The sequence below is a fragment of the Lycorma delicatula genome, chromosome 1 (assembly GCF_047948215.1).
Source record: "Lycorma delicatula isolate Av1 chromosome 1, ASM4794821v1, whole genome shotgun sequence".
In the NCBI taxonomy this organism is placed as follows: Eukaryota; Metazoa; Arthropoda; class Insecta; order Hemiptera; family Fulgoridae; genus Lycorma; species Lycorma delicatula.
The window spans coordinates 145,205,934-145,221,771 of record NC_134455.1 but is presented as its reverse complement, the minus strand read 5'-3'; the positions used below and the strand labels follow the sequence as shown (position 1 = coordinate 145,221,771).

The 15,838-nt window shown below is 29.9% G+C and overlaps 1 protein-coding gene across 31 annotated transcripts in view; it reads left to right on the top strand.

The window, feature by feature from the left end:
• Window positions 1-15,838, top strand: part of shot (dystonin-like protein short stop) — a 644,960-nt gene that overhangs the window by 422,643 nt on the left and 206,479 nt on the right. For all 31 annotated transcript variants that reach the window (XM_075363589.1, XM_075363494.1, XM_075363728.1 and 28 more), the window contains 4 exons: window positions 1,732-1,878; window positions 4,823-5,046; window positions 10,934-11,132; window positions 11,697-11,951. In XM_075363589.1, the coding sequence (XP_075219704.1) occupies window positions 1,732-1,878; window positions 4,823-5,046; window positions 10,934-11,132; window positions 11,697-11,951 (825 nt within the window). The remainder of the gene's footprint in view (window positions 1-1,731; window positions 1,879-4,822; window positions 5,047-10,933; window positions 11,133-11,696; window positions 11,952-15,838) is intronic.

Genomic DNA, 15,838 nt, shown 5'->3' with positions numbered 1-15,838 from the left:
ATAACGCCCGTGGCACCGAACTGCACACTGAACTACAGCTGTTATTGTATCTGGTGTAATGGCAGCACATGACTCTACGATTTTTTCACGTAGCTTGTCGATTGTTGTTGGTTTTTGCCGATACATGTCATTCTTGACAGTTCTCCAGATGTAGAAGTCCAGAGGTGTCAAATCAGTAGACTGAGGTGGGTACTCAACAGCACCTCTTTGACTTGCCCACTGTCTGGGTAGAGTTTTATCGAGATACAACCTGACATCTTGATGGTAGTGAGGTGGGGCTCCGTCTTGTTGCATGCAAAGAAGTTCATCACCATACAGGTTTTGGATGTATCCTTTTCCGAAGCATATCAAGAGATGCCTCACCAGTTACGGTACCCTCGAAGAAGAAGGGATCAATCAAACCATGCACTGATAGACCACACCACACAGCAATCCCAGTGGATTCACTGCCCTGTCCACATGAGTTTGAGGATTTCAGGAGCCCAGTAGTAATTGTAGTGGTTCACATTACCGCTAAGTTTGAATTGTGCCTTATCAGTTCACACAAATTTCCCTGCAAATTCCTCATCTTCACCAACCATGAACTGAAACCATTCACAGTACTCCGTCCTTCAATCTGGGTCATCCTCATTCATCACGTGTAGCAGTCTTGAAATGTACACGTTTCACTTTGCACTCTTCAGAATGCGTCTTATACTAGACTGGCTCACACCACTTTCATGTGCTCACTGGTTCACTGATTTTTGCAGTGATGGAGTGAAATGTTGGAACACTGCAGCATTGGATGCTGGACTTGTAGCTCTTCATGGTCGGCCAGCTCTTTCTTTGTTTGAAACACTCTACCACTGCCATTGTACCTCATGAATGTTCTCGTACTTCCAGTACCACTTCAGTACAGCCTTGGGTTCAACAAATGATAAGCAAACCTCAGCCATTGTTGCTAGTTGACTGTCTTCTGTACTGGCTAATATGTCTGGCTTGTTCCATCACCAACTACCTGGCATGCGTAGCATAAATTGCCAGCTCTGCCTACCATGATACATTTAATACCTTACACTGCACTATACATTAGATTAGTGAGTGTAATTCTTTTTGTTTAGATATTTAATTACATGCAGTGAGTACATTTTTTGGACCCCTCTGTATATTTTTTTAATTACATAAAGCACATGCATTTTTTAAACCATTTTTATTTTATTGGTATGTGCATGTATGTGTGCACATGTGCGCACACACACACACACACACACACACACACATACATACATACACATACATACGCATACATACACATACATACGCATACATATGTCTAGATCATGGCTGAAAGTTAAAAATAAGTAAAAAAAAACTTTTTAATTGAATTGAAATCATTTATTACATTTTCTTAGAAATTATATAAAAAAATCTATTCCAGAAACTTTTACGAGCAAATAACAGCAGTTTTATGAATATTGTGTTTACTTCTAATACAGCATTCTGGGTTAAATATTTTTTAAATATCACTGAGCAAGTTAAATTTAGCTGAGAAAATTTTTTTTAATAGTAACATGAAAATGAAATTTTTTAATTGTATTTATCATTTGAATTATACAAACTTGCATAATTAGTTTTTCTTCTCTTACAAATAAAATTTCACATTTTTTATGAAGGAGAAGTATAAATTAAATACAATTGAAAAAAAGTTACAGTATTGTTATTATAAAGGTGTATTAAATTTTTGTTTTACAGCAAGCTATGGAAGAAAAATATCGACTATGTGATGATATATTATCACAGTTGTTGGCATGGATAGGAGAAGTTGAAGATAGAATTGCCAACCAAGATGTTGCTCAAGAAGATCCTGATCAGTTGAAAAACCAGATCAGTATTCTGAAGGTATGTTGCTGCATTTAAGTAATGATTAGAGGTTATTTAAATACTTCCAAAAAAACAGTTAAAGTAACTTATTTTGAAATTCAGTACATTTTGTTAAAATAGAATATAAAAAGCTTGATGCCTTTCATAAAGAACAGTGTACACTTTCATAATTACTCTTCATTAGTTTTTACTTGGAACTGTAAACTGTATTTTGTATTGTACTGTTGTAATACAAGATATGATTACAGAATAACATCTTTTATCACAGTTTTACCTTTTCGTAATGTAGACTAGTTGGAATATCCAGAAGCCTGAACTTTATATATATATATATATATATATATATATATATACACACACACACACACATACACATATATCCCTTTACATCCAAGACCCTGTCTTATACTTGGAGACTTTTGCTGACAAGATCTTTGTTTATAGGGAGGGGGGATGAATAAAAGGAAGATTAACCTAAGAAAACAGAATACACATGATGAAATGTTCACTTACGTTTTCAGCCCTATTCCTGTAATGGAGGAACACCATGATAATGTTGGATGACTGGTGCAAGATCATTAATAGTGAGTTTTTTCTGTTAAAAATGGTGATCAGCAGTTGAAATGGTGGTAACTGTGGTTGATCTTAAAATGGTAGATTTTCTGATGTTTACTTTTAGTAATGTAAATGTTTTTTATTTGTGTACTGTATTCATGTATAAATATATTATGATAAGTTAAATGGGTTATTTTATTGACAATTCAGTGGTTTATTTTTTGTAAAGTTATAAATCATTTCAGGTCATTCACTTCTATATGGTAAAAATAAAATTTTGCACAAATGGGGATTTTTCCATGTAACTTCAAAAATGTAATAAATAATGCCTTTTGGGGTTGTATTTCATAAATTATTTTGATAGTTGTTAGAAAGTATATACTGTTAAAATTTTGTACAAAATAAATTCAAATTATCACGTAAAATTGAAAAAAGAAATTATAAAAAAATAAATCTTTATATATATTAAGAACATGTCTTAGTTGATATAGAATCAATGCCCACCAAAAAAATACTGAAGATAAATTGATGAAATTTGTATACATGCTCTTAATGTATATGGTACACAAATGTATACATGTATGTACACCGTATACATTAAGAAAGGATTTCTTTTGAAATTCCAAGTTTAAATGGTTATAATGGAGTAATATTGAAATTTACTATTTTTTTAATTTCTCGGTAACAGATATCAACTTGATTTTGGGTTGTGTAATTTTCATGTGAATATCTAAATATCAGTTTCTAAATTTTTTAAAATTGATCTAAAGGGTTGAAGAAAGGTAAAAAAATTTAGAACAATGATTGCAAATTTTTTCCATTTTCGATTATGCTAAACAAAGATATTCATTCGATTTAGGGTTGCAAATACTCTTCAGATAAAAAACTAAAAACCATTTTTGGGTTTTTTGAATTTTAATATTTTAAGGGGTAAAAAAAGATAAGTATTTCTTTTATTTATTTACATTTTTGCCATTTTATTCTCCTGCTATTGAATCTGTTTTTATAAGAAACATTGTTACGATAATATACATTTGTAATTCTAATAATGAATTTCACGAGCAAAGCTGCAATGGGAAATTTAATAACCAATTAGTCGGTCCTGTACTGACCAAACTTTTGCACTGTATTAATACAATATACTGAAAAATTTTATAAATTGAATAGTTTAATCATTATTTGCCATTATTATTCTCACAAGCATTATATTAGTTTAATGAACACACGGGAGGGGTCTCCTGATTTGGTAAACACCCCCTGACCACAATGGGAAATGCAAGTAACCATGTAGTTGTTGAATCCACGAACGACAGGGGATGCTAGTGTATACACATATATATTTTCATAGACGTGCGTACACCCCCCCCCCCTTGTATACAAAAACATTCTATTGGTTTTTGATTTATTTATTTATTGTTTTAGAAGACTGTATAAATTTGCATTTATGTGTAAAATTTGGGCTGAAATCTTTAACGAATGTGGAATTATAGAGATGATACACAGAATTTGTACATAGTTAAATTAATTTGAGGTTGTTTTTATTCTTCAGGGGTTTCGCAGTCAAATCATTAGTGCTTGTTACTTATGGTGTGTTTCAATCAGATGAGAGTGGTAGCATGATGGTGGAGGAAACTTTCAATTGTGTAGCTCCAACTTTTTTTACACCTCTTATTCCCCACCACTCAGAAGTTTATTATAGAATTACTGTCTGAAATTCCTAATTGTATGTAATTGCATGAGATTAGTGTGACGGGTGTAAGAAATTGCTTTTCAAAATTTTTAAAGATGATTGCTAAACTTTAAGTTTAAATGTAGTTGAAATATACTGCATCTATAAATTCCTATTATTTTCAGCGAATTGATTTGTAGGATGTATTTTTATTAAACATAACATTAAATTGATATCTACATGAATGCATTATTTTTAATTAATTATGCATGACATGATAAGATTTTAAATAAATTTCTTTGATGTCTATCATTTATGTTATGGAATTTTGAAACATCTGATTTTGTTAACCCATTCATAATCATTCAAATGTTTAATTTCTAAGATCAGTTGAGTGTAATGTGATAGTTTTGTTAGTCTGAAAATTATTTTACCTACAGTATTATAAAAAATTATGAAAACATTAATAGATTAAGTATTAGAATAAAACTTGAAAAACATTTAAACTCTTGAAGTGGCTGTTATACTTATGATTTTAATATCAAGGATTTTTATGAGTTCAGATTTATACATAAAATGTATTTCCACTACAGTGACAGATTAATGTAAAAAAAAACTCTTTATAACTTGTGGAGGTTTTAAACTGGTTTATTTAGAAAATAATTGATGTATATTATTTTTGTAATAATTTTTATACACTTTTTTGGTATATATTTATACATTAATTTTTAATTTCAGTTATTAAAAGAAGAGGTGGATTCACAATCACGGCAAGTATCAAGCTGCTTAGAACAGGTCAGAGTTGTTGTTACAACTGGCAGTGAGTATTTAAGCAGAGATGAAGTTTTAACTCTTGAGAAGAATGGAAAATCGTTGCGAACACGATATGATCGTGCTGTTGATAGAACTGATAAGTTGCTACGTCGTCTTACAGCTGCTAAAGAAGAGCTGAATAAGTTTAAGTAAGTTATCATGTTCATGTGAGTTTTAATATCAATTAAGTTATTACAGAAAACAACTTAATCCATTAATGTCATGGCCGAAAAGCCAAAAAAAAAGTACAGATAAATATTGAGTCAAAAATATTTCAGGACTGATACATGCTGTTGACAGCCTCTTTTTATTTATTAATTATAAAACTATAATTATTTAGAAAGATAACTTGTATTCAAAAGTCAATAATATTGGCATATGTTGTTTTTACTGCACTGATTGTAAATATACAAAAAAAGTGTTGCTTTATTGTAGTTTTTGACTTAGAAAAATTTTAAAATGAAAGATAAAAAAATTACACATCCCCATAGCAACAAAGATAAAGTTTTGAATTTGTTTCAGTACTATTGTGTTACATTTTTGTTTGTTTGTGTAATCTGTATCTAATGTTTATTTGTGATTAAATATATTTCACTGAAATTTTTTGTAAAGTGATTTCAGTTAATGATAGATTGTAATGAAATGTTAACGTGATTAAATTACACAAATGAAATTAAACATTTATTGTGCTTGTGCATAAGATAAGATCTTAAATAAATTTCTTTGACGTCTTATATGTGCAATTTTGAAATATTCTGATTTTGGCATACAAATGTTTAATTTCTAAAAGCAGTTGAGTGTAATGTGATAATTTTGTTAGTTTGGTTATTATTTAAATCAACATCTGTGGGTGATTATTTAACCAACAGTGCTGTAAAAAATAATGAAAACCTTAAAAGATTAAATATTAAAATAAAAACTTAAAAAAAAATACATCTACCTAACTCTTGAAGTGCTATTATGCATATGATACCTTAAGTGGTGACACATTTTCATGAAGTTGCAGATATCAAAGTTCAATGATATCAGCAAACATAACCTAATGCTTGCTTCGCTCACCAACCTCGACTAATTAACTCTAAATATTAAATTTGCCGATTGTTAGGCTGAGTCAATAATCGTATACAATAATAAATTATTTAATGTGAAAGTAATCTATTATTACACTTGTACAGTACTGAATTACAAGAATTTTTGTGAGGGTTTTCTGTAACTTACAAGGGATGTAACTTCGTTGAATATGGCATCATATTGATGCTATATGTATCACTTCCATTATAATAAATTATATTTGTAAAATTAAAAAAACTATTAAAATACAAAAATGTAATGTCATGTAATAAATATATAAACAGAATGTTTCTAAAATGGTGGGCTGGCTATACTTTTTCGGATTCTGCTTGTAAAAGTACACAAAAAATATAGGAAAAATGGCTATTTCTCCATTGTTCTCCCCTTGTCCGCCATTTTGTTATTTTTATATAATAATTTCTGTCTCAAGTTCAGATAAAGGAATCATTAATATTTTGTAAGTGTCTTTGTATTAAAGTCTTAAAATTAGCAAAAAATCAGGACTTAAATATCTGCAAATTACATAATGGCAGCCATATTTATTTTTCAATCCGTTATATCTCTATAAATATAAGTTTTATCAAAATTTATGTTATTTGCTAAAATATGAAGCCTTTTATTGTGAAAAAACGGATATTTTATATTTTAAAATCATTTTACAAATAGTTGAGTTATGGCAGAAAATTGATGTAATTTTGTGTCTGTTTTCATGTCCTCCACTTTATGTTTAATTCGATGAAATATTAATTGTTTTTATTTATTCTTAATTCTAATATTGTAAATTAGTTTCAAATTAAGTGATAATTTTTTCAAAATAATAGACCTAATAATTAAAAAAATAAAACAGCTTCCTGTGATAATCTTATGTTAATTGTTGTAGAACATTAGGTATACTTTTTTTTAAATAAACAGTTAAAATAAAAGTTATAAGAGATGTTCAAAGTGAGCACCATTAGAGATTACAAAAGTCTCCAGTCTTTTTCTGAGAGATTGTCTTAACTGTTCAAAAATTCCAGTAGTATACCTAATTTCTTGAAACTTATTTTGAATCCTTTGTTGAAGATCCTCAGTGTTGAGTATTGGAGTTGAATAAACAATATGTTTCAAATGCCTCACAGGTAGAAGTCAACAGGGTTTAAGTCAGATGATCGAGTAGGCCAGGGCACTGGCCCTCCGCAACCTATCCATTTTTTCATGAAAAGTTTCATGCTGGGAATTTGATACCAACTGACTGAAATGTGCTGAAGCTCCATCATGGTGAAACTACATATTTCCTATTAATTGCAGAGGTTCCAAAAAATGTGGAACATTTTTGGCAAATGAGCAAGATAATCTTCTCCATTTAAACGATTTGGTAGAATGTCAAAACACAAAAGATAGTCGTTAAAAATACCTGTCTGTATATTCAGGAAAAATCTTTGTTGATGGCTTCTTTGGAAGGTACCATGAAGATTCTTGTCACTCCAGATACGCTGGTTGTGATAGTTTTGAACACCATTCCTGTTGAAAGAAGTTTCATTTTTACATTGTTAACATGATCAGCAGTAATAGTCGCTATGTAAAATTATTCAAAAGTGAAAAATTAATATCAGTTATTTTATTATGTTAAATTTTATTGCGAGAAAATTATTACTTAATTTGATACTAATTTACAATATTAGAATTAACAATAAATAAAAACAATTAATATTTCATAGAATTGAACGTAAAGTGGAGGACATGAAAAGACACAAAATTTCAATATCAATTTTCTGCCATAACTCACCTATTTGTTAACCGATTTTAAATAATAAAATGTCATTTTGCTCAAAATAGAAGACTTAATATAGCAAATAATATAAATTTTGATAAAACTAATATTTATGGAGATATAACTAATTGAAACATAAACATGGCTGCCATTTTCTAATTTGCAAAGATATTTAAGTCCTGATATTTTGCTAATTTTACAACTATTACAAAGACGCCTACAGAATATTAATGTGATTCCTCTATCCGAACTTGTGATATAAATTATATAAAAATAACAAAATGGCAGACAGTGGAAGAATGAAGGAGAAATTGCCATTTTTCCTAAGGATATTTTTTGTTTAGTTTTATAAGTAGAATCTGAAAAAGTATAGCCAGACCACCATTTTAGAAACACTCTTTATATATTTATATATATATATATATATAAAAAAATAATTATTTGAATATTAATGTTTGTGTCAATTGATTTTTATTACCTTGTATGTTAAAAAATCCATCATTATTATTATTATTACAACAAAAAGATTGTTTATTGATGATTAACACGATGACCATAATAACATATGCCAAGATTATTGATTTTTGAAGGCGTATCATCTTTCTAATAATAATTACCTATAAAACTATATGTATGTATAGTACAGGTAGTAGTGATATTAATATAATCTCAATCAGGACATGGCATTTTTCATACGCTACAAAATTTCCATTCTACAACAAGCTTCAACCATATTTGGTAAATTACGGTGTATTTATGAATAAAAAATACTTAAATGTTTGTGTAGTTAATTCTCATTAAAAGAAATTATTCATTTAAATATTTAATAAATGTGAAATCCAGTGTTAAAATATTAATTCAAAATAAAATAAGTACATGATACACTGCATATGTAAATTATTTAAATTAACAATTATAATAATTTAATTATAAATTATTAAATGTAAAGGATTATTTAATTTTATTTCATTTGATCGGTAGATTGTGGTGGCCATTTCATTGGTCCACTCCATTTGCTACCATGTGTATTATTTAAATGATCCTTTGTATTATTAAAAAAATGAGGAGGTGCTCCATCGTGCATAAACCACATTTGTAACCTGTTTTCATAAGAAATGTCTTCCAAAAGGGTGGGCAGGCTTGTTTTCAAAAAGTTTAAGTACGCTTTTTTTGAAAGCCTCCTTAGTAAGAAAAATGGACCAGTCAAATTATTACCTAGAACACCAAACCAAACATTAGTTGAAAATGTATGTTGGATATGTCTTGTCACAGTCTCATGTAGGTTTACATTGGCCCAAATGTGGGTGTTATGAAAATTTACTATTCCATTGTGAGCATGATTCACCAGTTACCAGAATATTTTGAAGGAAATTGCGATTTCGTACCCATTTTTTAGTTAACCATAGAAAAATATCTTCTGTTTATTATGATCTTGCGGTAAGAAATCTTGTACCCATGTTACATGGAATGGGTACAACTGTGCCTCATGAAGTGCCTGCCATACAGTTGATTGTGAAATATTTAAATGTCACATGATACCCATCTGGTGCTTGTAGTTGGCAATAATTGTACAGCATTTATTATTGCTTGTTCATTATTATTTGTTTCTCACACATTGTTGATGACCAGAATCTACTCAGTTTGTTTTAAAACTGCCAGTTCTCTAAGTCGTCTCTCCACAACTTCAAGAGTTTTGCGATCAGGTGCTCTTCGATGGGGATAAGTATCATGATATTCTTGAACTGCAGCCAAATCATTCTTGTTTACTTTACCATAAATTAATATCATTTCCATATACTCCTGAAATGAATACATATTTGCATTGTCTACCATTATGTAATAAAGAAAATTTCACTAAATTTTGTAAAAACTGTTTCCTGAATTGTACACAGAATCTCACAGATACCTTAATACAATACAAAAACCACCATCAATATTATCCAAAACTGTTTCAAAAAGTAAATTGTTGATCAGCTGATATTGCCAACCTATGAAAACAAATTAATTCATTCTGAGAAAAAAGTAATAAATAAATAATCAGCTGTTATTTCCGACCTATGGACAAAATTATTTATTTCATGCTGTTAAATTTGTTCTCATTTCAGTCCATTTTGTTTTAAATAAAGTTAAATTCCAATATCCTGTATTCAATTTTTTCTTAAGTAATTTACACGAATCTTTTCAGAATTAAATTTTCTACATTTCTAATAGAAACAAATACAACTCAGTTAACCACTTAACAAAGTTTTCTTGTGTTAAACCTAAAATTGTTATTTTTAACTTCTAATTTTTGTGTTTTACATCAGATATCTTTAAAACTAATGGAGGTACAGTTCTGAAATCCATTTTTTTATATTTTCAAGTCAAAAACCATAAAAAAACCAAAATCACCCCCAAATTTACCTTCCCAGAATTTCAGATAAGAGTTCATTTCCCTGGAAAACCAAAATCCGGGTTAAATTCTTTTGCTAGCTGTAACTGGCTAATGAAGTGTTTTCTGGGCTATGTTTATATGAACATTTTCCCCTATTTTTGCTATAAAATCAGCTCCTGAGAGCTTGCCATATTTTGAATCTCGCACATATTTTTTTTAAATAAATTTAAATAAAAAGTTATATAGAAATACTATATATAAAATTGCCTCCCACATGCTCTTTAATAGTCCTATATTAGTAATTATCCTGTATTAAAGAGCAATGTTTGTCAGCAATGTTGTTTTTTGTAGTCATATTTTTTAATATTTTCTCTAGTTCAATATATTTGTGTGTTTATGTATGTGCCTGAATGCACATTTTAAACAACTTTTAAGTAAATTTGAGAATGTATTTTTTATTATTATTATTGATATTATAATGGCTTCAGACATGTTTCTGTACATATTTTTATGGAAAAGATGAGATGGATGAAGAAATGAATGGTGAAAAATTATTGTCACTTGTAGTACTAACATCATATCTCTTATTTATTTTAATTACATAAGAATTCATGAATAATTAAGACTCACAACTTAGGTAACTAATATTTGAAAGAATTAGCAGTTTCTTTTTCTCCTATTAAGTAAGATGGTTATACTAGACAGCAATTTTAATGATTTATTTTGACTTGTGTTGTTGACAAAACTTTATTATGTAATGGAAAAATTAAAAAAAGAAAGATTGCTTTTGTTGTGCAATGAGATTGAAAAAAATAAGTAATAATCATTCTGGTTTTTACAGGTCAGAGATGAATATGTTTGTCTCATGGTTAGATAAGGCTCGTAGAGCATTAGAAGAACGAGAGCGTAATCTTGCAAGTCTCAACAAGTTAGATGCTTCTGGTGATAGCACTCGAGAATTTGTCTCTGATGTAATAGCTCATCAAGCTGATTTAAGATTCATTACGATGGCTGCTCAAAAATTCTTTGATGAATCAAAGGTATTATAAATATTTATTTTAGTAACTGTTATTAAATATTTTATATTTATATCGTATTTTAACAAAATCAGAACACAAATTTATTAACGCAGTAAACAGATAACATTTGCAGAAAACAACTTTTACGGACAATATATGTAAAGAACTCAGGTGGGTTTTGAGTGAGGTGAAAGTTTTTTCGTAATAGTAGTTTGTTTCATGAACAAAAGAACAATATATTTATAACTTACAGTCAGTAGGATTGTGAAAATGACCTAATTTTATTGCAATTATCTAATCTTAAATCATTGAAGTGAACACTGATGAATAATAACTTAATATTATATTAAATATTAAAACATTCTGAAAAAAAAAGAAAAGCAAAAGTAGCCTAAAGTATATAACTGTTCTTCAACATTTATTGAAATTAATATATATTCTGGTATATTAAAAATGTGCAGTACAAACAGATTTTGGCTTGAAATTTTTCATTTTTTTTTACAAACATTGTTTTATATCTTTAATTCAGCATATTTATATATAAAAAGTTATAAATGAAATAAAGCGAGTGATTTTTTTTTCCAGGAATATCTTACATGTTTGAATGATTTCCGTACTAGCCTACCTGCCCGATTACCTCATATTGAGCCAATTTCATCACAGGAATCAGAAATTAGGAATAATGTAGCTAATGTTTCAGCACAATATCGTGATCTACTTAATAGAGCTAATAATTTAGCTGATAAGTTATCTGGTGTTGGTGGCAGGCAGAGAGATTACCGCGATGCGCTTGATAAAGCTAGAGCATGGATGAGAGATGCTGAACCTCGTGCAAATAAGGTTTGTATATTTTTTGTAAAGCTTATCAATAATAATGTAATTGCTGTAGAGCAAATTAAAAAAAAATCTTATTAATTTTGAAATACTTATTAAAATATTTTTAAAATGTTAACTGTTAAAAGATTATTTTTTTTCTTTAAAATGGGTGAAAACACTTCGCCTACTTAGAAAATGAAAACTGTTTCAATGAAACGTTTGTTGCTAAAGTGAAGCAATAAACATTTTTGTTCTTCACAGCATTTTTATTGGTAGGTTGAGTTTTAGGCTTTTAGTTTTACCAATTAGTCAGTTGATAGAGCGATGATCAACATCCTAGGTTTGATAACCTGATTTGGGGTTGGAGCATTTTTTTTTTTATCATTCATCCTTTCATTTTTTAATATGTATGAACTAATGAAAGGTTATTTCATTAGTAGTGCATTATAAGTTTTGAAAGGTTAAGTGGCTTGATTTATAATTTACAAAGAGACATTTACTTTTATTAATGTCCATGTATTAATACAAACTCTTAATAGAAGATTAGAGTATCTGAATATATTAAAATATACATGAAGAATTAATATTAATTTTAATGAAGGAAAAAGTTTTGGAAAATATTGCTGTTTAGCACTTACAGAGTATTATTTTAACTTTATAAGGTGTAATTTACTAGCGCTAAGGGTCTTAGGTAATTTTTAGAAAGATGTTTATTCTTGCCTAATTTGGGTTTATTGCACAATGTAAATTTTGAATTAACAGAACCCTATAAACATAACTCACTCTGAATTTCATTTGCTATGTGGAATCTACATTAAGTGTTGGAGAATGTAACAAAACTAATAAAAATGATTAAAACACTTGGTTACATTACAAATGTGGAGTTAACAACTAAGACTGAAGTTCTAACAACTCTTTGTAAAAGGTAATAATATAAGTAAGTAATAACTTAATATGTTGATACATATGGAAAGCCACCCATATGTGTTGTATATAGGTTAACAGATATTTTTCCAAATTTTATCACACTAAATAATGAAAAAATATGGTTTTATTTCACATCCAAATGCTCATTTTCTCAACTTTAAAACTCATATTATTCCACTTTAAATGATTTTTAATGCTTTTTTTAATAACATTTGAACAATTTTATAAATGTTTTGTTACTTTATTCATTAAACATTAAAAATCATTAACTCGACCAGTAAACAACATGGATCAGCCTAGACAGATAATACTGGCCAACAATGAAAATGTTTCAGCCTCAAAAATAGCTTATTTTTGTGTATTTCCATCTGCTTAATTCAAAAATCACCATAAAAATGACTGATTAGCTCTTGCTTTGGAGATACAATGACATGTCATTTTTTACCCAATCATTATTTTTATTTTCAGAGTAATTTTGTTTTTGGAGTTGTTACATCTGTTAAATGACAAAACACAATGTTTTCCAGCCGTTTGTTGGTTATAAATTTTATTACTGTTGCTGTTACTGTGAGTTTCATATTGTTTGTGTTGTAATTAGTGCAGAATTTCTGGTTTTTGAGTGCTTTTGAAGTGAAACATTTGTTAAATCAAAATACTATGAAAATGTATAAATTCAGTGAATCATTTTTGTTAAATGTGTGGTGAGATAACATTTTCATATCAGAAACACAATTTGACGCCTCTTGTGAAGTCTGCCTATCAGCATTATTTTGGTATGAAGGTAGGGGACCAGGATAAGTCATAGGCTCCACATATGTGTTGCAACTCTTGTTCAGTTATACTACGAGAATAGCTGAAAAATAAAAAAGATTATGGCTTTTGCTGTGCCTATGGTTTGGCGGAGCCTGCAAACCATATTTCTACTTGATTCCACCTATAAAGGTAGGATTGTCAATGAAGAAAAGAGAAAACAGTTCAATACCCTAATCTTCCATGCTATTCGACCTATTCCACATTCAGATAGTTTACCAGTTTCTACTCTACCCCAAAATTATGAGCTTAAAGTAGAAAATGAGACTGTGTAGAAGAAGAAGAACTCAGCAACCCTTCCACATTCTATGACTCTGATTTTGACAAAAAAGATGATAAACCACACATACAGTTAAGAGGAATTGAGTGATCTAATTCGAGACCTTGATTTGTCGAAGGAGAAGGCAGAACTTCTAGGGTCAAGACTACAGCAATGGAATCTTCTCCAATGTGATGTCAGGGTCTCACATTATAGACATCATCATAGGGATCTGCTTTCTTTTCTTGAGAAGAAAAAAATCTTGTTTGCTTGATGAAATGTTTGAATTTGAATCGTGCTCCAACTGATTGGAGGCTATTCATAGACTCATCCAAGCTTAGTTTCAAAGTTGTATTACTTCACAACTGCAACCGCCTTCCTTCTGTTCCTGTTGGTCATGCAGTTCACATGAAGGAAACTTAGGCAAACATGGCAATCCTACTAGATTGAATCAAATATGCTGAACACAAGTGAAAAATCTGTGGTGATCTAAAAGTCATCTGTGTACTCTTAGGAATGCAACTGGGCTACACTAAATACTGCTGCTTTTTATACATAGAGACAGTAGGGATAGGAAATATTCAAGCAGTCTGGCCTGTAAGAAATCTTAACTCTAGTGAGAAAAATGTTGTTGCCGAGCCTCGTGTGGACCCAAAAGATGTTCTTCCACCCCTTCAAATAAAGCTGGGTGTGATGAAAATTTTTGTCAAAAGTATGAACTGAGAAGGACAGGTCTTTTAAGTACTTAAGAGACAAATTTCCAACATTAAGGGATGCCAAAGTTAAGGAAGGTATTTTTGTTGGTCCACAAATTCAACAACTTATAAAGGATCCTGTGTTTGACTGAATTTTTGAGAGGAAAGAAAAGGAAGCTTGGGAAGCTTTAAAGGGAGTCATTCATGGATTTTTAGGTAACAAAAGAGGTGGAGACTACAGTCAGTTGGTGACAGTACCTTTGCAAAAATACTATCAACTTGGATGCAACATGTCCCTTAAAATCCATTTTCTCCACCCGGACTTTTTTCCTCCTAGTTGTGGAGTTGTCAGTGATGAACACGGAGAAAGATTCGATCAGGATATTTCTGTAATCAAATAAAGATATCAGGGCCGTTGGAATGAAGCAATACTTGCAGATTACTGCTGGTCTGCCTGCATATAGGGATGCTCCAGAACTCACTTACAAGAGGAAAGCCAAAAGACTAACGATCTCATGAAGCCACCACATGATTCTCTTTAGACCCAATCAACTGCCAGGTATTCTTCCATCAATTAAGAACTCTTAGAATGTAACTATCATTGAAAAAATGTCAAGTGAACTTTCTTTGTTGTTGGTATTTGTAATTAAAATGTATTGTTTTTTCTTAATCCATTAAAAAAAATAGTTCCATCTATTGTATATCAAAGAAACTAGAGCTAATAAAAATTTTCTTTGTCATGTTCGTTTTTCTCAACCCAAAATTAGTAATAGTTGACTCATGAAGTGAAGGGAACATTCAAAAAAATTTTTTTGTTGGGCAGTGATAATTGATCAAGATATAAATCATTTTCAGTAAATTAGAAAATTTATTTAACAAGTCCATATCTGACAGGACTACATTGATTAACCCACCAGGTTGGTCTAGTGGTAAACGCGTTTCCAACATTCAAATCTTAGTAAAGGCAGTTACTTTTATACAGATTTGATTACTAGATCGTGGATACCAGTGTTGTTTGGTGGTTGGGTTTCGGTTAACCACACATCTCAGAAATGGTCTACCTGAGACTACAAAACTACACTTCACTTACATTCTTACATAGCTCCTCTGAAGTAATACCTGATGGTGATTCCTGGAGGCTAAACAGGAAAAAAAGGAATATGTTTGGATTAGTACAAAAAAAATATATGCTTTTTAACATTATTCTGTTATGTTCATAG